Source organism: Eriocheir sinensis, chromosome 4 (genome assembly GCF_024679095.1).
Source record: "Eriocheir sinensis breed Jianghai 21 chromosome 4, ASM2467909v1, whole genome shotgun sequence".
NCBI lineage: Eukaryota > Metazoa > Arthropoda > Malacostraca > Decapoda > Varunidae > Eriocheir > Eriocheir sinensis.
In genome coordinates, this window is record NC_066512.1 from 1,531,901 (window position 1) to 1,554,256 (window position 22,356).

The window sequence follows — 22,356 nt, forward strand, 5'->3', positions numbered from 1 at the left end:
AAACAGTTGTGGGTGTGGCGTCATCTGCTGGACACTCCATGCAAAGTTCTCATTGTCACCACTGTGGCCAACCACCATCTGGAGGCTCCAACCATAAACACGTGGATCGAGTAACAACAGACACACACACCGCAGTTGGAGTTGCCGGTTGGAGGAAAAGCTTGACCAATGTGACACCTTAAGGCATGAGGCTGCTAATTGAGTTGCCTGCGTCCGATGGCGATCATCGGACTCTGGCAATCTCACAATGTTTTTAGAACTGCCAGCCAATCGTAAGGCAGCCACCTTCAACTGTGGCTTTAAAAGGACCTGTTCTCACTTCCAATATTCTTCCTTTACCAAGTATATTTGAGATAACAAGGGGAGTAAAGTGGAAAAAAAAGTCAGCTTCTCCGCGGGTCAGAACCAATAGTGCTTTCAGTGTGTACCCACAAGTTTCCCAATCATGGTTAAGCGCTACTCTTCAGAACAGAAGCAAGGTGAAACTCAGGAGGGTACTGTAATTTCTTCAGCTCATGATAAGCCCTGGCATGAACGACAGATCAAGATCCACATGAGAGGCCAGCAGTGTGCCTACCTGCCTTCTGGAGAGGATGGATGACCCGGCTCGTGCTCATCACTGGACTGACTCAGTATTCGTCCAAGTAGTCCTCATCCACCCATGTGTACTCTGGGGGTGGAGGAGGAGAATGTATTCATCCCAACCACCAACCCTTCCTTATGTTGGATGACTGCAGGGAGGATGACCAAAAACTTTTCAGGGGTTGAGAAACTATCCATCTAAGAATTGTCTTCAACATTTAGATTTCCATTCTAGGAAGGCAAAGGGGCACAAGGAGACTCTCTCACTGAAACTTTCTATAAATAGATGGGAAAGGCTTCCAATGAGGGTGATGTTAGGTGTGATTATAGGTAAAAGTAAAAAGTGTTGATAGGCATGAAGGCAGCACATGGCCCTCGGTGCTCATCTCCGTAACATTGGCCCTTGAGCCTGTGATGGGAGGGAGCCCATTACCCCGGGACACAGGGCCAGTGTGACATCCGGGTTACCACAGTTTACCTTCCCCAGGTTTACCCAGGTACCCATTTATCAACCAGCCCGAGAGGGAGGATGAACAGCTGGGTGAGCTGCACGCCGACTGCCCGGGCCGGGATTCGAACCCAGGACCGCGGAGTAGAAGCCAGGCACGCTGACCACTAGACCACAGAGGCAACGGGATAATGTCTAGAAAACTAGAACTACAAGACTACTTAAAGGAAAGAGAGCCCAAGATTATATGTTTAATGGAAACAAAGCTGAATGAGGTCACTCAAATAGTGTTTGATAATAATTACAATGTACAGAGGAAGGATAGGAAGGGTAAAGGTGGTGGAGGAGTGATGATAGTGACGAGGAAGGAGGTATTAGTGAACTCAGTAGTATATGGAGAGGGAAAGGCAGAAATAGTGAGTGTTAACTTGGAGAACAACAACAGAGAAATGATGACAGTAATAGCAACCTATGGACCACCAAGAACAAACTCACGGAACAGAGAAGCATATGAGACCATGGTTGAAGATACCATTCACAGTCTGAGTCGTTACTCAAAGCAAGCAAAAGAGTCTTGTTAGTCGGGGACTTCAGCTGTAAGGAGGGAAATTGGGAAACATTTGAAAGTGGAGGAAGTGAAACGGCACGGGGGGAAAGGTTTATAAGACTGACTGTGGAAAACTTGATGATGAAGTGGGTGACGGAGAACACAAGATACAGAAGTGACGATGAACCGGCGAGACTGGACCTGGTGCTGACAGAGGGATTTTTTTTTTTTTTTTTTTTTTTTTTTTTTTTTTTACAACAAAGGAGACAGCTCAAGGGCACAGAAAAAAGTAAACAATAATAAAATAAAAAAAGCCCACTACTCTGCTCACAAAAAGAATCCAAAGAAGTGGCCAAAAGAGAGGTCAATTTTGGGAGGAGAGGTGTCCAGATACCCTCCTCTTGAAAGAGTTCAAGTCGTAGGCAGGAGGAAATACAGATGAAGGAAGATTGTTCCAGAGTTTACCAGCGTGAGGGATGAAAGAGTGAAGATGCTGGTTAACTCTTGCATAAGGGGTTTGGACAGTATAGGGATGAGCGTGAGTAGAAAGTTGCGCGCAGCGGGGCCGAGGGAGGGGGGGAGGCATGCATTTAGCAAGTTCAGAAGAGCAGTCAGCGTGGAAATATCGATAGAAGATAGAAAGAGAGGCAACATCGCGGCAGAAATTAAGAGGTAGAAGACTATCAGTAGGAGGAGGAGAGCTAATGAGATGAAGAGCCTTAGACTCCACTCTGTCCAAGAGAGTTGTGTGAGTGGAGCCTCCCCACACGTGAGATGCATACTCCATACGAGGGCGGACAAGGCCCCTGTATATGGATAGCAACTGTGCGGGGGAGAAGAACTGGCAGAGACGGTACAGAACGCCCAACCTCGAGGAAGCTGATTTAGTGAGAGAAGAGATGTGAAGTTTCCAGTTAAGATTTTGAGTTAAGGATAGACCGAGGATGTTTAGTGTAGAAGATGGTGACAGCTGAGTGTTGTCGAAGAATAGGGGATAGGTGTTTGGAAGATTGTGTCCAGTTGATAGGTGGAGAAATTGAGTTTTTGAGGCATTGAAGGACATAAGGTTCCTTCTGCTCCAATCGGAAATGATAGCAAGGTCTGAGGTTAAGCGTTCTGCAGCCTCCAGTCTGGAGTCGTGTACTTCCTGTTGTGACGGTCTTCTATTGAAAGAAGTTGAATAATGCAGAGTGGAGTCGCCGGGCAGCATGAGTGGACAGGACAGTTTGTTATGGAAAGAAGATCATTGATGAATAACAGGAAGAGTGGGTGATAGGACAGAGCCCTGTGGAACACCACTGTTGATAGGTTTAGGGGAAGAGCAGTGACCGTCTACCACCGCAGAGATAGAACGGCCGGAAAGGAAACTGGAGATAAAGGAACAGAGAGAGGGATAGAATCCGAAAGAGGGCAGTTTAGAAAGCAAAAACTCGTGCCAGACTCTATCGAAGGCTTTCGATATGTCTAGCACAACAGAGAAAGTTTCACCAAAATGGCTAAGAGAGGATGAGCAAGAGTCAGTTAAGAGAGCAAGAAGATCGCCAGTAGAACGCCCCTTGCGGAACCCATACTGGCAATACGATAGAAGGTTAGAAGTGGAAAGGTATTTTTGAATCTTCCGGTTAAAGATTGATTCAAAAGCTTTAGATAGACAGGAAAGTAAAGCTATAGGACGGTAGTTTGAGGGATTGGAACGGTCACCCTTCTTAGGCACAGGCTGTACGAAGGTGTACTTTCAGCAGGAAGGAAAGATAGATGTTGATAGGCAGAGGTGAAAGAGTTTGACCAGGCAGGGTGTCAGCACAGAAGCACAGTTTTTAAGGACAATAGGAGGCACTCCATCAGGTCCATAAGCCTTCTGAGAGTTGAGGCCAGAGAGGGCACAGAAAACATCATTAGGAAGAATCTTAATAACAGCCATAAAGGAGTCAGAGGGGGTATGAGTAGGAGGAATATGCCCAGAATCATCCAGGGTGGAGTTCTTACAGAAAGTTTGAGCGAAGAGTTCAGCCTGAGAGATAGATGAGACGGCTGTGCTGCCGCATGGGTTAAGAAGAGGAGGGAAAGAGGAAGAAGAGAAATTGGAGGAGATATTTTTGGCTAGATGCCAGAAGTCACGGGAAGAATTAGAGAAAGCAAGGTGTTGACATTTGCTATGGATAAAGGAGTTTTTGGTAAGTTGAAGAATAGATTTGGCACGATTCCGGGCGGAAATGTAAAGGTCATGGTTAGTGGGAGTTCGAAGGCTCTGGTACCTTTTGTGAGCTGCCTCTCTATCTTTGACAGCACGAGAACAAGCGTGATTAAACTACATGGGGAGTAGAGAAAGTACATGGAATGTATGCCTCCATTCCTGAGACAATCACCTCTGTGATGCGCTGAGCACACACAGAGGGGTCTCTATCCTGGAAGCAGTGATCATTCCACGGGAAATCAGAAAAGTACATCCTCAGGTTGTCCCACCGAGCTGAAGCAAAATGCCAGAAGCATCGCCTCTTCGGTGGGTCCAGAGGGTGTACAGGAGTGATAGGACAGAATACAGAAATAAGGTTGTGATTGGAGGAGCCCAACGGAGAGAACAGTTTGACAGAGTAAGCAGAAGGGTTAGAGGTAAGGAAGAGGTCTAGTATGTTGGGCCTGTCTCCAAGACGGTCGGGAATACGTGTAGGGTGCTGAACCAACTGCTCTAGGTCGTTGAGGATAGCAAAGTTGTAGGCTTGTTCACCAGGCTGGTCAGTGAAAGAGGATGAAACCCAAAGCTGGTGGTGAACATTGAAATCTCCCAAGATGGAGATTTCAGCAAAGGGAGAGTGGGTCAAGATGTGCTCCACTTTAAGAGTTCAAGTAGTCAAAGAATTTTACATAGTTAGTAGAATTAGGTGAAAGATAAACAGCACAGATGTATTTAGTAATAGAATGGCAATGAAGTCTTAGCCAGATGGTGGAAAATTCAGAAGAGTCAAGGTCGTGGGCACGACAGCAAGTGATGTTGTTGCGCATGTAGACGCAACATCCAGCTTTGGATTGAAATTTAGGATAGAGACAGTAGGAGGGAACAGAGTAAAGATTGCTGTCAGTAGCCTCAGAAACCTGTGTTTCGGTGAGGAAGAGAAGGTGTTAAATGCACTTGTTAAATGAATTAAGATTGTGTCCCCTGGGAAAGAGTGATCACGTGATAACAGAGATGGAAACAGAGGAGGAAGGCACTGAGGGGGACGAATCATATAGAAGAAACAGGAGAAACTACAGCAAGGTGGACATGGAAAACCTTAAGAAATACTATGAAGAGCTAGACTGGGAAAAGTTGAAGAGAACAAGGGAGGTGCAGGAAAAGTATGATGTTTTTATGGAGACATGTGAGACAGGAATCATGTCCCATTGTGTAAACCCAAAGAAAGAGGAAAGAAGGATTGGCTTAATGCAAGATGTGCGATGCAAAGGAAAAAAGAGACAAAGCGTGGAAGAGATTGAAAAGAAGTAAGAATCAAAGGAATAAAGAAGATTTTAACCCGTAAACTGCGCCAGACATCTCAAGATGCTATGAGTTAGACTGTGCCAGACATCTCAAGATGCTATGAGTTAGACTGTGCCAGACATCTTAAGATGACACATGTTCCAAGGTGAATATTTATATTTCCCGCGATGCCAAAGTATATTCCAATGAACCTCGTGTGGCAACCTCATCCCTCTTTCGCACCATGTAGTCACCATCGTCATATTAGTTGCTGTTTAGCAGCCATGGAGAGTAGAATTATGTCATCTACTGATTCCAACCAGCCTCATATAGCTCCTGCGGTCGTGACCGAGGGGGAGACATGGGAAGGGATAAAAAGAAAGTATTGATAAAGAGAAAAATAGTAGTAGACAAATTTGAAAGAGACAGTGATTCAGATTGCATTCAGCCATCAGATTCAGCTGGTCTGAGGAAGCTTGAGCATGCTTCTGGCCCTCAAGGTCACAGACACACTGCCTCTCCAACAGTGTGGAAAGTTACTAGCTGGCCTAGTCACTCACTGACACCATCATCACTGTCCGATGATTCAGAGTGGCAGTAAGATGAGGAAAATGAGAGTGGAGGTATAGGAGAAGACTCAGTTAATGAACTGAGTGAGGGAGGGGTGTAAGCTGGTGTGGGAGAGGAGGGGGAGGCAGAGGAGAACAGGAGTCTCAGAGACGCCGAGACAACGCTCACTCTATTCGTCTGGTCTGATGGATCAGATTTCCAGTTGAAGCTGTGACATTCATAACTTTGACAAGAATATTGCTGGTGTGACTAATGACTGGCCTCTTGATAATGATGCGCAAGAGGCTGATTATCAAAACTGACAAAGTGATGTTTCCTGTGATATATTTTGTTTGTTGTAACTGGAATGAATAATTAGTGGCAAGAGAATGTTCAGGCGTGACTGTGCCGTGTGTCATTTTCCCTCTGCCACCGTCCTATCTACCCCGTCACTACCAGCGCCCCCAAGGTCGCCTCATATCCGCAACCTTTATCCCACCATCATCACCACAGTAAGTGAATTATTATTATTATTATTTTTTTTTTTTTGCACTATTTGGTGCTCAACATGTCTCTCTTGGGTGTTGTAATACTAAAAATTGTTTTCCACCAGGCTATTGTTTTGCCATTTATTGCGCACCCAGGAGCTATTCCCGAATCTTAATTGCGCAGTTTATGGATTAAGACAGCAAGAAATGAATACATGAAAATAAGGAGAGAAGAAGAGAAAGGATATGAAAAGGATACTGTTGAAAAGTGCAAGGAAGAAGCTAAACTGTTTTATAGATTCATAAATGGAAAAATCAAACCAAGGGAGAAAGACTGAAAGATGGAAATAAGATACTCAAAGATCCTAAAGACATGACTGAGCTGCCAAACAAGAGGTTCCAGCAAGTCTTTACAAAAGAATCACAGTTCAGTGAACCACAAGATGACAAGATAATGTTCAATGGATGAAGTCATTCTAACTGAAGAGGAGATGTATAAAGCAATGGAGGAGCTGGAGAGAGGAAAGCAATAGGACTGGATGGAGTCTCAGGCTTTATATTGAAAGAATGCAGAAATCAGCTGGTTGGACCGGTACATGATATCATAAAGTGCTCAATATCAACTGGTAAAGTACCAAAGGAGTGGCGGAGGGCTGAGGTGGTCCTGTATATAAAAGTGGGAAAAAGGAAGAACCTCTCAACTACAGACCAGTATCATTGACCAGTGTAGTTTGTAAAATATGCGAGAAAGTGATAAAGAAACAATGGACAAAATTTGTAGAACATAATATAATTACAGAAAAACAGTATGGCTTTAGAAAAGTGCGCTCATGTGTAACAAACTTACTGAGCTTTTACTCAAGAGTGACAGACATAACACAGGAGAGGGACGGATGGGTGGATTGCATGTATCTGGACCTGAAGAAGGCTTTTGATAAAGTTCCACACACAAGACTACTATGGAAGCTGGAAAATAAAGGAGGATTGAAAGGGAAAATGAAAAACTGGATGGAAAGTTACTTAAGGGGAAGAGAGATGAGAACAGTGGTAAAGGACATGAAATTGGAATGGAGAATTGTAGATAGTGGAGTGCCTCAAGGATCAGTATTGGCACCAATACTTTTCCTAGTATAGTACCCTCCCGAGTTTTGCGTTTGCTTTGTTCTGAAGGTATAGCACTAAACTCGAGGATCGCGAAACTCGAGGTATTGAAAACACTGAAAAAGCGCTTATTTGTTCCAACCCGTGGAGAAGCTGACTTTTTCCTCCTTTACTCCCTTGTTATCTCAAAATACATACCTTGGAAGAAGGAAGAAAACAGGAAGAGAGAACGGGTCCTTTTAAAGCCACAGATGAAGCCTTACGATTGGCCGAGTTCTGAAAACACACTTGAGATTCGCTGGGAGTCTGATGACATCATTGCCGGCACTAACCCGGTCAGCGGCCTCGCTGCCTTGGGGCAGTGTCACACTAGCCATTTTCCTTTAACCTTTGTGGCTACTGGCAACGCCCGTGTGCCCATCCGGGAGCGAGTTGTCGGTTGTCCGTAAGATGGTGTCACACTGGGCCTTTTTCTTCCCACCGCGTTGGCGGCAGCTTGGGCAACCAGCAACTCCAACTTTTCCAGGTGTGCGTCACACACAGCCAAGGTCGATTACCTGTATCCACATCCACAACGTAAACAAAGCACTTGCCCTGTATTAACATGGCGTCGTCTGCTAAAGTAAGGGCTGCCGCGGCTTGTGCTGCCATTACCCAAGTTATGGACTTGTTGCTGCAGTTAAATGTCAGGAAGAAGCTGTTGTGGGTGTGGCATGTCTGTGGTTCCTCCATGCCAGTTCTCATTGTCACCACTGTGGCCAACCCACCCATCTAGGCTCCGACCAGATAAACATGTGGATCGAGTAACAACAAAGACACACACACACACGCACACCCTAAAAAGTTGGAGTTGCCGGTTGGAGGAAAACAGCCAATGTGACACCGCCTTAAGGCAGCGAGGCTGCTGATTGGGTTAGCACCGTCGATGACGTCATCGGACTCACAGCGAATCACAAGCATGTTTTTAGAACTGCCAGCCAATCGTAAGGCAGCCGCCTTCAACTGTGGCTTTAAAAGGACCCGTGCTCACTTCCAATATTCTTCCTTTTACCAAGGTATGTATTTTGAGATAACAAGGGAGTAAAGTGGAAAAAAAAGTCAGCTTCTCCACGGGTCAGAACCAATAAGTGCTTTTTCAGTGTTTTCAATACCCTGAGTTTCCCAATCCTTGAGTTTAGCGCTATACCTTCAGAACGAAGCAAGGGTGAAACTCAGGAGGGTACTGTAGTTGCCAACTCCACTTTGATAGCCCTGGCATGAACGACAGCAGATCAGATCCACATGAGAGGCCAGCAGTGTGCCTACCTGCCTTCTGGAGAGGATGGATGACCCCGGCTCGTGCTCATCACTCGGACTGGGCTCAATCAGCTCGTCCAAGTAGTCCTCATCCACCCATGTGTACTCTGGGGTGGAGGAGGAGAATTTAATGACCTCATCCCAACCACCAACCCTTCATATGTTGGATGACTGCAGGGGAGGATGACCAAAACTTTTCAGGGGTTGAGAAACTATCCATCTAAGAATAGTCTTCAACATTTAGATTTGCATTCTCTAGGAAGGCAAAGGGCACAAGGAGACTTCACTGAAACTTATAAATAGATGAAAGGCTTCAATGAGGGTGATGTTAGTAAGATTATAGGTAAAGGTAAAGTTGGGGGCATAGGCTGTAGCAGTGCATGGGCTCAGTGCTCATCTCCGTAACATTGGCCCTTGAGCCAGTGGTGGGAGGGAGCCCATTACCCCGGGACACAGGGCCAGTGTGACATTTGGGTTACCAGTTTACCTTCCCCAGGTTTCCCCAGGTACCCATTTATCGACCAGCCCAAGAGGGAGGATGAACAGCTGGGTGAGATGCACGCCGACTGCCCGGGCCGGGATTCGAGCCCATGACCGCGGAGTAGAAGCCAGGCACGCTGACCACTAGACCACGGAGGCGCATAATAAGATTATGGTGGTACATTTAAATCTTCCTGCAGTGTGTGTGTAACTCACCTCTTGGTCTGCTGCAGGTCTCTCTCGAGACAGCCAGCCATTCCCCTACAGAAGAGCACAGGGCTCGTAGTACCGATCTTTGGGTAGGACTGAGACCACTCACACACAACACACCGCAACAACGAGGTCACAACTCCTTGCCTGACGTCACGTACCTACTCACTGCTAGGTGAACAGGGGCTACACGTGAAGGAAGATAAACCCAACTTATCTTCACCCGGCCGGGGAATTGAACCCCAGTCCTTCTGCTTGTGAGCCAGACGCTCTGCCCCTGAGCTACTGGGCCGTGTGTGTGTGTGTGTGTGTGTGGGTGTGTGTGTGTGTGTGTATGTGTTTACCTATTTGTAGCACACAGGGGCTGGGCTAGGCTCGGATAGTCTTGTCTCCTTGTCTACTTTTATCCAACCGTCCTATAGCTTTACTTTCTTGTCTATCTAAAGCTTTTGAATCAATCCTTAACCGGACAATTCAAAAGCACCTTTCCACTTCTGACCTTCTATCTGATCGCCAGTATGGGTTCTGCAAGGGGCGTTCTACTGGCGATCTCCTAGCCTTCTTAACTGACTCTTGGTCATCCTCTTAGTCAGCCTTTTAGAAACTTTGCTATTAAGCTGGACATATCAAAGCTTTTGATAGGGTCTGGCACAAATCTTTGCTTTCCAAACTACCCTCCCACGAGCCCCTATCTTTCTGTACAGAAAATCCTTCTCTGCGTTAGAAACTCTATATACTCTCTCTGTAAATCCTTATGCTCTGAAAGGGTTAGGGACTGAAAAACCTTCGTTTATCGATTTTCAGATATCGCTTTCCATAGGATTGTTAATAAATAGGGGGTTAGGGACCAGCGCCAGCAAAAAAAAAAAAAAAAAGAAAAAAAGTTAAATATAACTATGCTTAAAAGCAATTTACTACTCACAATACAATGAAACGCAAGGTCTCATAAATAATTAAAACAATTACCATTTCCTGTTCCTTTACTGTTATAGAAATGCATTACATATGTTAGGACAATCCCTCTAACTCGTCACACTACTACAACTCATCACTTAACATTGCCAATGTTTACTTCCCAAGCTGTGAAAGGCCAGTTTGACACTCGTGTTCGGAACACGTGCCAAACAGTACACCACCGCACACCTCCAGCCCCCCCAACCCTCCATCACCCTCACGCTTCCTCACGCTGGCTGGGATGTGTTTGATCAGTCAAGCAAGGTTCATAAACTGGCAACGCTAAGTGATGAGCGTTGAAGTGGAGGGGACTGGACATGGACACTTGCTGCCCAATCACTGCTTGCGGTGTGCTGTTGATGGCTGTGGGGCTAAAGCTGGCTTGAAATAAGCTGTGATTCTCTGCTGCTTCTTTTCCATTTGCTTGGACCTCAAGAGCTCCTCGTAGCAATCGTATGGCTCCTTTTTACAGAGCTACGCACTTTAAAACTCCTGTCCATATCAGGGTCAATTTGGAGCAAGAAGTCATTTGCTTCGTAGTAGAGCTCCAAAGCCTTTTGTAGTTGCGTGATCGTCAGAGGAGGACGGAGACTGGGTCGGCAGCATCGGTCCTGGTCTCCTCGAGTTCCAAGAGGTCTCATGCTGTTAGCTCCTGATTACGTCGAGAATTGAGGAGCTGCTGCACGCCTCTCTCAGACCTCCTTTCCGTCTCCGAGGGCAGCTTCATTGGCCAAGGCAGCAATCTCCTTGCTGAGGGCGGCAGTGTCGGCACAGCAAAGCCAGTGAAGTTATGCACAGCCTGTGGCCATAGTTTCCCTCCACACGGCATCTATGGTTACAGGAGTGATCTCCTGCCACGCCGCTAATCATCTCGACGGCCTTTTGATATCGGGTCTTCCAGTAAGCCTGAGGACCATCGATAATGCCGCCTCTGTGAGCAACGCCAGCGATGCATTGCTCTTCTGGCGTAATAACTCTTGAATGTCAAATCAACCCCTGATCACATGGCTGAATGAGCGATGTGGTGTTCGGGCAGAAAGCACACCTGCACGTTAGCACACCAATCGACCATCGCTGGTAAAAAAGTGCTGGTGCGTTGTCCAAGAGAAGCAACGCTTTGTTCGCCAGGTTGTTTGCGGAGGTGTAGCGGAGACGAAAGGAGAGAAGTAGTTGTAGATATAGTCGTGAAAAATGCTGGTTGTAACCCATGCCTTCTTAGAGGACTTCCAGTAAACAGGTAGTGATGGCTTAGGAAGTGTTTTCAGTGCCCGAGGGTTCTCATGGCTATAAACTAGAAGAGGCTTCAGCTTGATGACATCACCTCAGCATTTCACTAAGCGCCAACGTGAAGGCGTGTCCTTTGTCAGCTTTAAATCCAGGTGCCGCCATTCTCCTTGGTGAATATGTAGAAGCTAGTGCAAATGTTTAGGAAAAAATATGACATGACGGATTTAGCAACAATTCACTGTACATATATTTAAAAAATAATTTCTAAAGACAAACAATAAATACACATTACAGAAAGTCGCAACACCACACTGTACTTATATTTTAAATAATATTAAAGACAAAACAAATATATAGCAAATACTAAACCATATGCAGTGTCACATGAACTACCGTTGTTGATTTTATTTAAGTTTTGTACTGCACGCATGGTGGCACCACAGCACCCGGCCCCAACCCACTTCCTTCTCTTGTTCCCATCTATCTACTTCGCCTTATCCTCCACTCACATTTTCTCAATCACATCTCTTTCACCTTGCAATACTACCGTGAGGGAAATAATGCATATCTTTTGAGTAAGGATAAATAATGGACCTGTCTCTATTTTGCAGTCCTCACAGATGGGATAGTGGGACATGGAGTGTGTGTGTGTGTGTGTGTGTGTTTGTTAAACGGCTCGTTTTCACCTTAATTGATCGAAAGTGATAGATATTCCACAAACTTGAGCAATCGTTTCTGCCACGGAATAATAATTTGTATCTGTAGTCCTGGTAATACTAACTGTAGTACTTTTAGTTGTTATTTGAAAGACATTTTAACATCATAACAGGATGATGGAAGTGCGACTGGCATTTGATTCAGACAATGGGACCATGCAGACCTGGTGTGATATCGTGATTACGAGTGGAGTTACGAATGATCGGCGTGATGTAGGGGAAGTGGAGGGTAGGCGAATGAATGGGAAACTACAGCAGCTGAGGGTTTAAAGGGTGCGGCGGTGCCACATTCCATTCTGCTGATCAGCTGATCTATCGGCTGGACATTTGATTCAGACAATGGACTATGCAGGCCTGGGTGTGATAACGTGATTACGAAAGCGGTAAAGCGATGGTGTGATGTAAGGGAGTGAAGGGTAGGCTAATGAATGGGAACGAAGCAGAGAGGCTTTAAATGGGTGGACGATGCCACATTCCATTCTGCTGATCAGCTGATCGTGACGCATCTGTCGCGCTTACCATTATTGCTGGAGACTCAACTTATATATTTTCAAGCACTTTTAAAGACAGTTTATAATAAGAACAAAACACAAAAGTCACGGTAACACCACTGTACATATATTTCTTTAAATAATTTTATAGACAAACAATACGCGGTAAATACTAAACAATACAGAATGTAACAGGAACATCACTGTACAGCTGGCAACACTCCTGCCGCCGTCCACCACTGATTAGAACAGACTGGTCGAGATTAGTAACCTCAAACACTAGCAGTGAGCTTCGGGTCAAGCTATCTCATTGATGGGAGGAAAGTTGAAGCTCACTGCTAGTGTTTTGAGGTTGCTATCTCGGCCAGCCTTGGACCACAATAAACAAAATAAACAATACAAACAATACAGAGAGTCACGGCAACACCACTGTGGTACATTGTTATATTTTTAAATAATTTTAAAGACAAACAATAAATACATGTACCAAAAAAAAAAACAATAGCTAAGGAAGTCACTGGAACACCACTGTATTTTAGGTAAGTCCTAATATGATGGATGCAACACCACTGTACATATAATTTTAAAACAGGATTTCTAACCTTTCAGCACAAGAGCCCCCATTAGGTAATGACTGCATTCACGATGTCCCCATTCCCCTCTGAAAACATACTCCCACGGGCCTGCAGAAGAGGGCGCGCCCACCAGGTTGGGGAAACACTGTTTTAATAGGCAAACAATAAATACTAAACCATAACAGAAAGCTACTTCATTAACTCCACTGCTGGGATTTTGTTAAATTTTTAACACAATCTATCGGACGAAAGCAAACACCACTATTTTTTCATAATACGTTTCAAGACAAAATAACTAAAATAACAGTGAAGCTCAATTTTTGGTACTCACTCACGCATCTTCTTCCAGTAGAGGCCAGTTTCACTAATGTTGAACACTTGCTTTGGGGAGAAGTCACCATCCTCAATCACCTTCAAGAACTGGGCAGGAAGGCTTCAGCAGCCTCTTTATCAGCGCTTGGCGGCCATGTTCTCCCTGAAGCCGTGACGCTGCTGGAGAGGAGACCGCCCTTCTTGGGCGAAAGCGGTCAAACCACCCTCGACTGGCCTTTAAACCTCCAGCTCCCTTGACTGACTGCTTAACCTGACGAAGGTCCGGCTGGTCCGGTCGCCCACTGCCTCCTCGCTCAGGCTGTATGTTTCCCCACAGGGCGCTGCGTGCTTCGCTCCCTGAATTAGAGCAAGTTTAAATAGGTATTTTCTTTGCACTGCAGTCAGTCGCTCATCCAGGCCACCAGCAACTGCTCCATCTTCTCCAGTCTGGACGCTTCCTGACTCTGGTGATCCTGCAGGCTGAAGGAAATTCTGCAGCAGTTGTCACCATCTTCTTGTAATGGCCTTTTCTTTGTCACTGTCCCCACCGTGGAAGGTGCAAGACCCATATGCCACCTGACATGTCACTTCGACACCCTGGCCTTCCTCATATGCGTTCAGGATGATCTCTAGCTTCTTTCTCAAGGGTCAGATCTTGTGCTGCTTTTTTCTTGAGGCTGCTCAGAGGAGGATGAAGGATCATGGGCGCTTGGGAGCCATGATGCAGGCAGATAAAAAACACGCAGGAGCGAGTAAAAGTGGAGGGTTGTTGATGGCACAAGGCGCTTAAGCACGACATATAGACACATCGGGTACGAAAACAGTATGCCGAAACTGTCACCGATTTTCAGATATGCTGAAGCATGTCTTCGGTGAACCTAAAATTGTCCATATTTTTCACTTCTCAGTGATATCCGAATCTTTCAGACATCGAGCTTTCGATATCGGGATTTCCTGTACCTTTATCTCCAGTTTTCTACGCCGTTTTATTTCTGCCGTGGTAGACGGTCACTGTTCTTCCCTAAACCTATTAACAGTGGTGTCCCACAGGGTTCTGGTCCTATCTCCACTCTTTTCTGTTGTTCATTGATGATCTTCTTCCAAAACGAACTATGTCCTATCCATTCCTATCGTACCGATGATTCCACTCTGCATTACTCAACTTTAATAGAAGACCCACCCACAGGAACTTTCTTAACGACTTCAAGGCTGGAGGCTGCAGAACGCTTAGCCTCAGACCTTTACTATTATTTCCGGATTGGGGCAAGAAGAACCTGGTGTCCTCAACGCCTCAAAACACAGCGTTTCTCCACCTATCCACTCGCCGACACAATCTTCCAAACAACTATCCCCTTCATTCTTTGACAACAACAACACCCAGCTATCACCTTCTTCAACACTAAACATCCTCGGGTCTATCCTCTTAACTCTGCAATCTCAACTGGAAACTTCATATTCATCTCCTCTACTAAATCAGCTTCCTCGAGGTTGGCGTTCTGTACTGCCGCTCTCCGCTAGGGGGTTCTTCTCCCCCCGCACAGTTGTTGTCCATTTACAGGGCCTTATTCTGCCCTCGTATGGAGTATGCAAAAAATCTCATGGGGGGTCCACTCACACAGCTCTCCTTGGACAGAGTGGAATCAAAGGCTCTTGTCTCATCAGCTCTCCTCCTACATACTGATAGTCTTCTACCTCCTCAAATTCTGCCGCCATGTTGCCTCTCTTCTCATCTTCTATCAATATTTTCATGCTGACTGCTCTTCTGAACTTGTTAACTGCATGCCTCCCCCTCCGTGGCCCTCGGCATCAATGCACACTTGCACTTTCTACTCATGCTCATCCCTATATTGTCCAAACCCCTTATGCAAGAGTTAACCAGCATCTTCACTCTTTCATCCCTCACGCTGGTAAACTCTGGAACAATCTTCCCTCTTCTGTGTTTCCTCCTGCCTATGACTTAAACTCTTTCAAGAGGAGGGTATCAGGACACCTCTCCTCCAGAAATTGACCTCTGATTTTGAACACTCCTTTAACCTCTGTTCTGGAGCAGTAAGTAGCGGGCCTTTTTTGTATTTTTTTCATTATGCTCCTGAACTGTCTCCGTAGCTGTAAAAAATAAATAAATAAATAAATAAATAAATAAATAAAAAAAATAAAATAAAAAACTTTCTTTCACCTGGTGGACACTCTTCACCTCCACCACTTCCTCCTCCACGCTGCTTCACAAATCCACACTTCTATGAGGAAAGCTGTGTTTCTTTTTGTCTCTCCAGCATGTTCCCTTTCTCAGCTTCTTGTTGTGTCCTCTCAGTCCTCTCCGTTGCTCTCTCCATCAAGTCCTTTCTATCTACCTTATCCATACCACTCATCAACTTAAACAACATCATCAAGTCTCCCCTTTCTCTCCTCTGTTCCAAAGCTGGCAGGTTCATGCATTCCAATCTTTTTCATATGGCAGATCTGAAGAGTTCAGGAACCATTTTTGTTGCAATTCTCTGAATCCTTTCCACTTTCTTTACATCCTTTTTTTGTGAGTGGGGACCATGCCACAGCTGCTGCATATTCTAACTTGGGTCTGATCATTGTCTTTATTATCCTTGTCATCACATCTATATCCATATAGTAGAGTGCAAATCTAACATTCTGCATTAGTCTATCTGCATCACCAAGTATCCTGTTTGTGTGTTTTCTGGCGTCAAAGAGTCCTGAAGTGTCACTCCCAGGTCTTCCTCTTCCTTAGCCACACTTATGTCTCTTTCACCCATTTTATATTGTTTCAGGGTGTGTATTTACCTAGTTGTATTTACCTGGTTGTGACATATGGAAAAGAGCTATGCTCGTGCTGTCCCTTCTCCATATCCTCTCTTATCCAATTTTTCCTTTAAATCATGAATGTTTCTTGCACAAACCACCTCCTCCTCCAGTCTATTCCAAAGCTCAATGCTTCTGTTTGGGAAGCTAAACTTTTTCACATCTCGCCTGCACGTGGTCGCCCTCAATTTCTTTCCATGTCCTCTCGTTTCTCTCTCGCTCCACACACACAGGTCCTCTCTGTCCAAATGCTCCACCCCGCTCGCCACCCTGCACACCGCTATCAGGTCTCCTCTTTCTCTTCTTCTCTCCAGGGTTGTCAGCCCCATGCTATTGAGTCTCTCCTCGTAAGTCCGATCCCTAAGCTCCGGTACCATCTTAGTTACCACTCTCTGTACTCTTTCCAGCTTTCTTATGTTCTTCTTTTTGTGAGGAGACCAGACCACTGCTGCATACTCCAACCTTGGCCTTATCATTGTAACTATTATTTTCTTCATCATCTCTTTGTCCAAATACACAAATGTCGTCCTTATGTTCTTCAGCAAATTCATAGTCTGTCCCGTTACCCTGTTCATGTGTTTGTCCGGTGACATGTTCTCTGAGATAGTCACTCCCAAATCTTTTTCTTCCATTCCTCTGCATATCATCTCACTTCCCATCTAATAATCATATTCACATATTCTGCCACTCCTACCAAACAATTGTTTTACATTTCCCAAGGTTGAATTCCATCTGCCATGAACCACTCCACTCCCATATTTTGTCCAGGTTCCTCTGCAATGCCTCACAGTCTTTCACATCATTGACTCGTCTCAATAGCTTTGCATCGTCTGCAAACAAACTCACATGGCTGGTCACTCCGGTAAACAGTTATTAGGATTATGGTGTGTTTCAGCAGTGTGGAAAGTGGCTGCTGTCCTGTTCCCCTTATGTCCTTGATAATTGTCCTCATTTCCCTGTTAGTTAGGAGGTCCTCCAGCCTTAATCAGTCCATCACCCACTCCACCCCTATTTTTATTTTTCCAAATTAGTCTTCTGTGCGGCACTTTGTCGAATGCCTTTTTCAAATCCAGGTCAAATCTGTCACGCTTGAGTAATAACATAACAAGTTGGTGACACACGATCTCCCTCTCCTGAATACAAACTGGCAATCCGAGATAATTCTCTCCCTTTCTAAAAAATCCGACCACCTGTTTTCAACTAGCCTCTCACATATCTTCGCAACCACACTAGTGAGTGATACCGGTCTGTAATTTAATGGGTCCTCTCTCTTTCCTCCTTTATAAATTGGTACTATGTTTGCTCTCTTCCAATCCTGTGGTACCTTTCCTTCACTTAGGGAGGCGGTCATTATGGAGTGCAGTTTTTCTGCAAGTTGCTCATTACATTCTTTCAGGATCCACCCTGATACTTCATCCGGCCCTGTCGCCTTTCTTACATCCAGCTTGTTCAAGCTTTCCTTGACCTCCTGCACCGTTAACTGTATCTCCTGCATAACCCTTCCTCTTCCTTTTATCGCAACAAACCCGTAACCGTGATCCCGCAAGTACCACCACCTCTATTACTAAGCCTCTAGATAACTTAAAAATCCTTAGTTTCAATGCGCGTAGCCTAAGAAACAAATTTGATGAACTGAGATGTCTTGCTCTAACAGAAAATTTTGACATAATTGCTATAACCGAAACATTTATCGACACCACAAATATTGATTTAAGTTCCGAATACAACATAGATGGCTACAGACTCTTCAACAAAGATCGTGTAAACCGTAGAGGCGGTGGCGTCGCCCTTTATGTCAAAAGCTATTTGCAACCCAATGACAAAACACCGGGAAACAGTAACGTTGAACATTTGTGCGTCTTGGTAAACATTGCAAAGTCAACTTAAATATATCTGTCACCTACAGACCTCCGGGCAATCACTGATGACGACCTTGAAATGTACAGCGTCTTAAGGCAGTCACTTAATAACAGCGACTCACTGATATTAGGAGACTTTAACCTCCCCATATCGACTGGGCGACACTGTCAGGTACAGAAGGCTAGTCACATAGAATGATCAATTTCTAGAAGAAAATTATCTAAGCCAAATGGTTTCTGAGCCAACTCGACAAAATAGTATACTCGACCTTGTTATAACGACCCAAGATAACCTAATCAGTAGTGTCACGGTAGGAGAACACCTCGGTTCTTGCGATCATAAATTATTGCGTCACGACATTAAAGCTCAATCGTCAGTGACTGAAAATAAAGTAAAGGTGCCCAATTTCAAAAGAGCTAACGTAGAAATCCGACAAAATCTAACAGAAATACAACTATCAGATGACGGCAACGTGAGAAGCCTGGCTAAGCCTTAAAAATCACTTACTCACTCAGCAGAACACATTCGTCCCCTTGTGCAGAAGCGAATTAACACTAATAAAGCCCACCGTGGTTTAATAGCGAAATTAAACAATCAGTCAATGAGAGAAAATTGTTTTACAGGTTAAAGAAAGAACAAAGTACGCCCGAAAACATTAGACTTTATAATGATGCCAGGCTTACGGTAAAAAGACTAGTAGGTCAGGCAAAGCGTGAATCTGAAGAAAATATTGCAGCCAACTGTAAAAATAATCCAATCTTTCTTCAGTTACATAAACAACAGAAAGGCGATCAAAAGTGGTATTGGACCTTTAACAAACAGCGACGGTGCACTAGTGACTGACAGCCAACACATTGCAAACCTCTTAAACAATTACTTTTCCTCGGTGTTTAATACTAACAGTCTTCCTCTCGCTACCACCAACACCAGTACTATTGTAAATCTCGAGCATGCATTGCCTAATTTTGAAATAACAACCGATGAAGTCCTTAAAGCTCTCCATTCACTTAAAACAAATAAAAGTCCTGGACCTGACAAAGTATATCCAACTCTGCTGAAAGAAACAAAGAGCGAAATACTCTCCTCCCTCACAACCGTATTCAATATGTCCTTGCGACAAGGCATCGTCCCTTCAGATTGGAAAAAGGCTAACGTGTCACCGATTTTCAAGAAAGGAGACAAAAAAGTACCAGGTAATTACAGGCCCATTAGTCTAACTTCGGTTGTAGGTAAGCTACTTGAGGGCATAATTAGAGACAAAATTGTGAATTACCTTGAAAGCCACTCATTGATTGGGGACTCACAACATGGCTTCCGAAACAAAAGATCCTGCCTATCAAACCTATTAACCTTTCATAACGACCTCTTCACTGTTTATGACGTAACTAAATCATTGGACGTAGCCTATCTTGATTTCCAGAAAGCGTTTGATAAAGTCCCGCATCATAAATTACTTTACAAATTAAAGCAAATAGGTATTGACGGTCAGGTAAACCAATGGATCGCGAATTGGTTGAGCAACAGACAACAAAGAGTAGTGATTGACGGATTTAACTCAGAGTGGGCGCCTGTCACTAGTGGCGTCCCTCAGGGCTCGGTCCTTGGCCCAGTGCTCTTCATTATTTACATCAACGACGTGGATGTTGGACTCAATAACCGCATTAGTAAATTTGCAGACGACACAAAGATTGGCAACTCGGTTCTCACTGACGAAGACAGGAAAAGCCTCCAAGAGGATTTGCACAAAATTTCAGCTTGGTCGGATAGATGGGAGATGCCCTTAAACGTAGACAAGTGCCAGGTCCTTCAAGTTGGAACGAGGAATAAGAAGTTCGAATACGAAATGCGCGGCGTTAAACTCAAAAGCGTTCAATGCGTCAAGGACTTGGGGGTCAAAATCGCGTCAAACCTCAAATACTCACAGCAATGAATCGATGCAGCAAATAAAGCGAACAGAATGTAGTGCTTCATAAAAAGAAACTATGTATTCAAGAATAAACATGTAATACTCACGCTCTACAACAGAATAGTCAGACCCCACTTGGAATATGCGGTACAGTTTTGGTCTCCCCACCATGCAAAGGATATTGCTAAATTAGAAGGTGTTCAGCGTCAGGCAACGAAAATTATCCCTTCCTTGCGCAACAAATCCTCTGAAGAAAGGCTTTCTACCTTAACATGTTCTCTCTTGAGAAACGTCGCCTCCGAGGAAAACTGATCGAATGTTTTAAAATACTTAATGGTTTCACGAATGTAGACAGATCAACATTGTTTTTGATCGATGACACTTTGCGCACGAGGAACAATGGCGTAAAACTCAGATGTAGACAAGTAAATTCAGACTGCACCAAATTTTTCTTCACCAACGTTGTAGTGCGAGAATGGAATAAGCTCCCACCGTCAGTGGTCCAGTGTAACACGATTGACTCCTTCAAAAATAAGCTCGGCCGTCACTTCCTTCAACTTAATATCAACTAGAGTAGAAATGCAACGTTTTGGAGTCTTCTGATTAATGTAAAATCACTTAGGTTTAAGGACAGACCACCAAGTCTGGACCATGGGGTCTGTGTGGTCTGATTTTCTATGTAAATCTATGTAAATCTTTCCTGGCCCGGTGGTTGTACGAATTCGTCTTCCTTTGTGAAAACTCTATGAAAGCTGTTGTTCATTACTTCTGCCATCTCTGCTGGGTCTTCATATGCAGTTCCATCCATTTTCAGTTTACCGATTGTTTCTCTATTCTTTAATTTGCCGTTCACATGTCTTTAGAATAGTTTAGGTTGATCTTTGCATTTGTCTATTATATCTTTTCCATATTTCCATTTTTCTTCTGTTCTAATCTTTGTATATTCATTCCTTGCTTGTTTGAAATTGTTCCACGCGTTGATTCTTCCTCATCTTCTCCATCCCTTCCAGGCTTCCTCCTTTCTTTTTCTAGCTGCCTCGCATCTTTTGTTAAACCACTCCTTTTTACCAACATCCTTTTTGGTTACCTTTGGGACATATCTATTCTCGGCTTCTTTGTACAGCTTTAAAAACTCCTCCCACTTGTCTTGTGTACTTTTGGCTTTGTACAGCCTACTCTAATTTACATTCTCAAAAAAAGTTCTCATATTAACAAAGTCTGCCTCAGAGTAGTTACTTCTCCCTATTTTGTGATCCTCTTTTCGGTCAATCGTTCTCTTTTCTTTTACTTCAAATTCCACAATCGCATGGTCACTATTTGCTATTGGGCAGTCTACTTTAATATTTTCTATTACTTCCGGTTCCTTGCTAAAAACCAGGTCCAGTCCTGATGCCTCTCCTTCTTTCCCGAATCAAGTATGTTCCTTAATCCATTGCCAGTTGCAGGAGTCTTCCTCCCCACGACTCCTCTGTTCCCTGCGTCTGTCAGTCCTCCCATTCTACCACTTTGCAATTAAAATCACCCATCAAAATTATTCTCTCACCCTCTCCTAACATTCCATCCAGGCAACTCACTATTCTTGTATCATTTGTTCATATTCTCGGGCCTTCCATGCATTGGTTCTTGGTGGCACATACCCTACTACATACTGCCTCCTTCCTCCTTCAGCACCCACAGCTTCCACTTTCAGTACCTCTGCCAAGCCTTCACCCTCAATCACCTCCTCCACCCTAATGCCTTTCCTTACCATCAACATCACACCTCCTCCCCGTTTTCTCTTTCTGTCTCTCCTCCATATACTGTATGCACCTTCTCCAATCCCCACCACCTCAATTGGGTCACACAACTTGGTTTCCGTCAGCCCCACAATATCAGGTTCTCTGTCTGTCAAATAGTTGTTAAACTCTATCCATGATGACACTATTCCATTAATATTCGTATATGACACTTTCCATCCTTCCTCCTTTCCTGTTAGACTTTTTGTCTCCTTCCTCTCGTCACCATGAACCACTTCCTCACTTTCATATCCATTACTCTCCAAAAAACTCCTTCTCTTCTTCTGATCTCTTCTCATTTAAACCACGAACCTCACCTCTGAGTTCATTCAACTTGTCTCTCTCTTGTTCATTCAGATCTTTCCTCAGCCACATCATTTTGGTGTCCTCTTCTCCCGCTAGCTTCCAAGCTCCTGCCAGGGCCTCTTCTGCTTCGCTCTGTGCCTTGAATTGAATCTTAATTGGTCTATCTTTTTCTCCATTGTATTTTCCAATCCTATGACAGTCATCTATTTCTTTCACCAGGTCACTTCCCTCTTCTTGTACCCTCCGTACAATCTTCTTCACTACATCT

The 22,356-nt window shown here is 44.4% G+C and overlaps 1 protein-coding gene across 8 annotated transcripts in view; it reads right to left on the reverse strand.

Annotated features, from left to right (window-relative positions):
- LOC127007891 (uncharacterized) overlaps positions 1-22,356 on the reverse strand; it is a 212,392-nt gene that overhangs the window by 51,261 nt on the left and 138,775 nt on the right. For all 8 annotated transcript variants that reach the window (XR_007760681.1, XM_050879351.1, XM_050879345.1 and 5 more), the window contains one exon: positions 8,475-8,572. Coding sequence is in view for 7 of the 8 variants with exons in the window: in XM_050879351.1 (XP_050735308.1) it covers positions 8,475-8,572 (98 nt within the window). In the remaining variant the exon portion in view is untranslated. The remainder of the gene's footprint in view (positions 1-8,474; positions 8,573-22,356) is intronic.